The 5,391-nt window shown below is 40.8% G+C and overlaps 1 protein-coding gene across 1 annotated transcript in view; it reads right to left on the bottom strand.

Annotated features, from left to right (window-relative positions):
* Window positions 1–5,391, bottom strand: part of LOC101644195 (regulator of G protein signaling 22) — a 101,463-nt gene that overhangs the window by 27,408 nt on the left and 68,664 nt on the right. The window contains exons 11-13 of the mRNA XM_013006869.2: window positions 4,299–4,461; window positions 2,571–2,729; window positions 492–560 (exon numbers count right to left, since the gene is read on the bottom strand). Of these exons, the coding sequence (XP_012862323.2) occupies window positions 492–560; window positions 2,571–2,729; window positions 4,299–4,461 (391 nt within the window). The remainder of the gene's footprint in view (window positions 1–491; window positions 561–2,570; window positions 2,730–4,298; window positions 4,462–5,391) is intronic.

Below are 5,391 nucleotides of genomic sequence, written 5' to 3'. Positions count from 1 at the left end.
GGGATGGACAACAGAAAAGTGGGTGAAGGGAGACATCGGACAGTGTAGGATATGACAAAATAATAATAATGTATAAATTATCAAGGGTTTGTGAGGGAGGGGAAAATGAGGTGATACTAAGGGCTCAAGTAGAAGGCAAATGTTTTGAGAATGATGATGGCAACAAATGTACAAATATGCTTGACACATGGATGGATGGATGGATTGTGATAAGAGTTGTACGAGTCCCCAATAAAATGATTTTTTTTTAAAAGGAAAACATTGTTAATCATCCCTCTGGGGTTAAAAAAAGAACAGGGCTCTGGTAAAGCCATGCTGGCCTCCAAATGCTACCAGTCAATTAAGAACGGTTTCTAGAGACGTCAGAAGTCAAGACAGTGGCTAAGGAGGCAGTGTTGACAATGAAGGTGGTGGAACAAGCAAGGAAAGGAAAAGCTACTTGCGGGCAGAGTGAAGTGTCTAAGAGGAAGAGTATTGCAAATACAACTTGCCTTCCAGACTCCAAGCTTCCTCTCATGTTTCTGTAGTAGGAGCTCCTCGGCTATATCTTTCATCCGTACCTAGAAACAAAACCAATGATTTTATGGCACTTACTCAAGATGTGTACACTTAGGAAATCGTTTACTAATGGAATCACTCAGAAAGTAAAGCACAGGGCTCAGCTTGGATAACAAACAGCACCATTGAAAGAAAGGCTCAGACTTCGAAATGAAAGTCCTGTATTCAGATCCTCGGGCAAGTTCAATCCCTCATCTGCAAAACAGAGCTCATCCTACCCGACAGTACTGCCCAAATGGAGATGTGCATTTCATTTGGGGACACATGAAAACCGAGGCTGACGACAGACTTAGGACTTCTCAGGTTTTTGTGCCCTTTTTGCCTCCCCCACATCATCTCTCTATTTTAGGAGAGTACAAAAAGTTATTAACACTGGAGGAATACAATAGATACTTTGGGAGGCTTACTATCGGTTGGCCCTTCATCACATCGTCCCTTCTTGGGCACAACTTCTGTCAAGTCTAGACTCTGTGTCTACCGCCCTGTGGCAAAAAAAACAAACATAATCCAAGAGTTGATCTAGAGAGACATGAACTAGAACCACAGGGGCTACGTCTTCTGGTGGCCAAAGTCTGGAGAGAAGAATCGAGACGTCTTTCTGCTGGGTGGCCTAGTCGACCATGACCCCTGCTCTTCCTACAACTTGGGTGTGACTTCTTCCCGAGTCCGTGAAATGCCCCAGCATCATTTTATAAAAAATTCTACTGTTCCCTTTTGTCCTTGGCTCAAAGTTGCCAGAATCCGTTTACATTGCTGACAACCCAGAGAATGCTAAGGAAACCAACGATTGTAGGTTACCATAACACTGCTGTGGGAAGCTCAGTGAGAAGATGTGGTCAACAGTACCAGTGAGGCAAATGCCCTTGGTTTGGCCTTGAACAGAGAAATGAGGAAAGGGATGAGGAAACGTGAGTGGTCCCAAAGCTTATTTACAGGGACTTCGGGCCTTAAAAAAGTCAACTTGATTTCTCCGTACTATAAATTCTGGGTTCTCAGCTGTGGTGCGTTTTCTGTAAGCTACGTTTCTCAGAAGACTGTGACTAAAGATACTGCCAAAAACATGAGTGTCCTTGAGTTTGATAATTTAAATATAGAGGGTAGCTTTTTTAGGTGTCTCTCGGGCAATGCTAATAGAACACAGCTTTGCATACTAAAGTCCAAGATGACATGCTCTCTGCTCACTGGGCTATCTTTGTAAATGTCACACTTGCCTCTTTTTAGGTGTGAAATGATATTTTAATTGTCACACATACTGCATGCTTTCTATTACATAAAAAAGAACCAAACAAGCAACAACGATAATTCCCCTTAGCAAGTAAAAGTCTTCAAATCTGTTCCCCACACAAACTCCAAGAAGGGAGGTCTTTCTAGATCTTTTTCAAGTATCTACATAGATAGATAGGTAGACCGAAGACAGATCTAGAATGCTAAGCATATAAAATGGGAAAATTATCCATATATTGCAATTCACCTTTATTGATTCAATCAATAAAAATATATCAATACAAGTGGAAAAATAATTTTTATATTCAAGTCTCATTTATATGATCTTTTTTAATATTGAAATCTACCATTTTTCAGAGTGTGAAATTGTCATGAGTCACTCAACTATTCCCCCACATAAATATCCTTGGATTTCATGGTCCACTTGTGTTAGGACTTAGAAAAAAATAATGCTAATAATAATAACCATCTAAGAGATAACACTTGAGTCTTTATGCTGTACTGGGCATCCACCTAAGGATTATGCATACATCATTTCACTTCATATTGCACCCATATAACCTTAAGAAGAAATGACTGATAGGTGCCATTTTTCAAATGAAGAAACTGAGTGACAGGGCCTTGGGCTGTACATATGATTCATGTGTAGCAGTGCTGGGATGAGAACTGGGGGAGTCTGAACCCATGTTCTTCACCACTATGCCACCGAAGTGCAACAGTTAGGCCAACAGGTATGCAGTTGGGAGATACTGCGGACCAGGATCCAAAGATTAGATTAACTTGTGTACCTTTATCTTTTGACGAGCTGCAAACTGCTCACTTGCAAGGAACATTGGCAACCACACATTTTCTAGCCGATTGAGGACGTGCTTCTGAATTTCAACTAGGACAGGCGAATCAAGCTGCTCGTGGAGAATCTTTCCCCAGCCACCACTCAGGCGCATTATCTAAGAAGATGGCAACGAAACAAACTACAGGCATCTGCTTTGGTAAAGAAATTCGAATTTCACCCCCAGATCATTTGCTGCTTACCCAGCAAGTGCCATGATTGTTGAACTGGGTAGAGTCTCCTGGCTGTGTTGTGTGTTCCCCTAAGATCAGGGATTTGTGATTGAGGAGGTCATGGTGTGATTAGACTGGCTGCTGACATTCTACACAAACGGTGGCGTCTGTGCTCCACAGCCTCAGTAGCAGCTGTCAAATGAGTGCCCGGGTCTCTGTGTTCGCTAAGCTCTCTTCTAGGTCTACCAGTCTGGGAAGCTATGAGTCTACTCAGACTGGCCCATTGAGGAAAGGATTTTCTGTTGTGAATGGGAAAATGAGGCAGGTATGAATGAGCCAAGAAACAATCTTGACTCGGAGAATATGCTCATCAAATAATATCATTGATAATATATTATGATTAATGATGAGGCTTTCGACTCCCATAAAGAGTTACAGTCTCAAAAACCCACAGAAGCAGCTCTACCCTGCCCTGTAGGGTCGTTATGAGTTGGAATTGACTCAATGTCCATGAGGGTTGCGTTTTTTTTAACATACATATTATTTTTTAATAAAAAATAGAAATGCCTTATTAACATCCTTTGATTAATAGCATAGGTCGAATTATATGAGTGATAATATTGTCTCTGTAGAAAAAGAAAACAGATTACCTCGCGAGTGAGCTGTGGCTCTGTAACTGAAATTAGGGCTCCCCGATGTGCCTAACACCTACTGTGATCAAGGGACCCTCAGACATAAAGTAAGCAAAGATGAAAGGAAAGACGAAGATGCGGAGTACGAGTTCTCAGGGAAGGTCGTCTGTAGCTAGCGCCACCATTGGCTGCGGGCGGACTAACTTTTCGCAGAATTTGAAGTTCTCAGCGTTGTGCTGTGCTGCATTCACTCAGTAGCGTCGGATCCCACGAAACCTCACGTAATATAGCACAAGCCAAACAGAAAACAAATGCTTCCCATGTGTTCATTTCTTACTTGTGCTTATTGGGATATCAACCCCTTTTGTTAATGGGTCCCAGATTTGTATCTTAGGGAACTAAGGGCAGGCATTTGGGTCAAGGTTGCTTCATTTTAGAATCTCTCCTCCTCCTTCTTCCCAAAGACTTTTCTTTATTCCTCCCCTCCCTACCAAAAATCTAGTTGTCTTTTTAAAATTGGTACACTCATGAAGACTGTTGAGTTTTTCTTTAATTGGATTCATAATTCATTTGAAATGTGTATTTTACAAACGTAGGCCATTAGGATAGACATCCTTTCAAATAATCAATTTTAAAAAAGGACACACGTGGGCTATAATTGAATCTTTAAAGCACCAATGCAGCATTAACAAACTTCAAACCAAATAAGTAATACTTACTCTTTCATATTCCAAAACCATAAAAATTCAGTCATCCTTTATAAGAGTATCAAACCCACTACTGACTACTAATCTGACATTTATTTATAGTCTTAAGGTTGGTGGCAAAGATAACTAGAAGAACTTATTTCCATATGTCACTATAGAAACCACGTTTTGGTACCTGGTCCTGTTGGTATACAGAAGCTGGGCTGTTGGGTCCAAAGAAATATTTTCTATTTAGGTATTTGTTTTTGATATCTATAGCTTTTGCCTCTCTTTGGTTCCGATCTCTAAAATCTATTCTCCGGAACTGCTCCAGGTCTGTCCAGCAGATAAGGTCCAGGCTAAAGCGAAAACAAAAGCAGAGTCCTTGTAGTTTTGACAGACTCATGAAGTGATGCTCTTGAGTAGTTAGCACAACTGCTTCCATCACTAATGAGGGCAGTATTGTCTCCGGTCCTGTCCTAGACCAAGTAGCTTGGTCTTATGATACGCCTCATGCTGGGTAAATATTAATGAATGGTGTCAAGGAGAACTAGGATTATGGGGGCTGGAGGTAAGGGGTGTCTCTTAACATTAAAAGGGTCTCAAGTTCTTCCATTCATGATGGAATAGCACACGGTCAATTTCGAATACGGGGAAATTTATACCAATCCAAAGTCCACTATCACCACTGCTAAATTATCACACAGAAAGGGACATTTTGCATACATATATAATTGTCATTGTGAAATTTGCCTACGAGGTGTCTAGCCAGTTTCTGTTCCCGTGGGAGAAAATTAATAGAAAAAAAAAGATGACTAATTCAGTTAATAAGAAATCAATATGGCATAAGGGTCCAAGATTATGGGCCAAAGCTACCATGTTCTCTTATGTCTCACTTGATCCTATGTTAACTTGGATAGTGTATAGCTGTTATTGAAATATACAAGAGACATTCCAGAAAGAATCAGTAGGGCACAACCCAGGAGGAGGGATTCAAATGCAGAAAAGGGAAGATGGGAAAGAAGAAGCACACTGATGTTTTAAGTCAGGTGATGCTGAAAGGCTCAACAAACACGAGCAGCCTCCAAAAATTCATGGGGAAACGGCGTGCAAAGAGTGGAATTTTTCCACGAGCTTTTTAAAATAAATAATCATTTTATTAGGGGCTCATACAACTCATCACAATCTGTACATACGTCATCTGTGTCCAGCACTTTAGTACATATGTTGACTTCATCATTCTCACGACACCCACTTTCTACTTGAGTCCCTGGTGTCAGTTCATCTTT

Source organism: Echinops telfairi, unplaced genomic scaffold, assembly GCF_000313985.2.
Source record: "Echinops telfairi isolate 266 unplaced genomic scaffold, ASM31398v2 ScPeMD7_1;HRSCAF=3_0, whole genome shotgun sequence".
NCBI lineage: Eukaryota > Metazoa > Chordata > Mammalia > Afrosoricida > Tenrecidae > Echinops > Echinops telfairi.
This window is presented reverse-complemented; position numbering and strand designations above follow the sequence as displayed.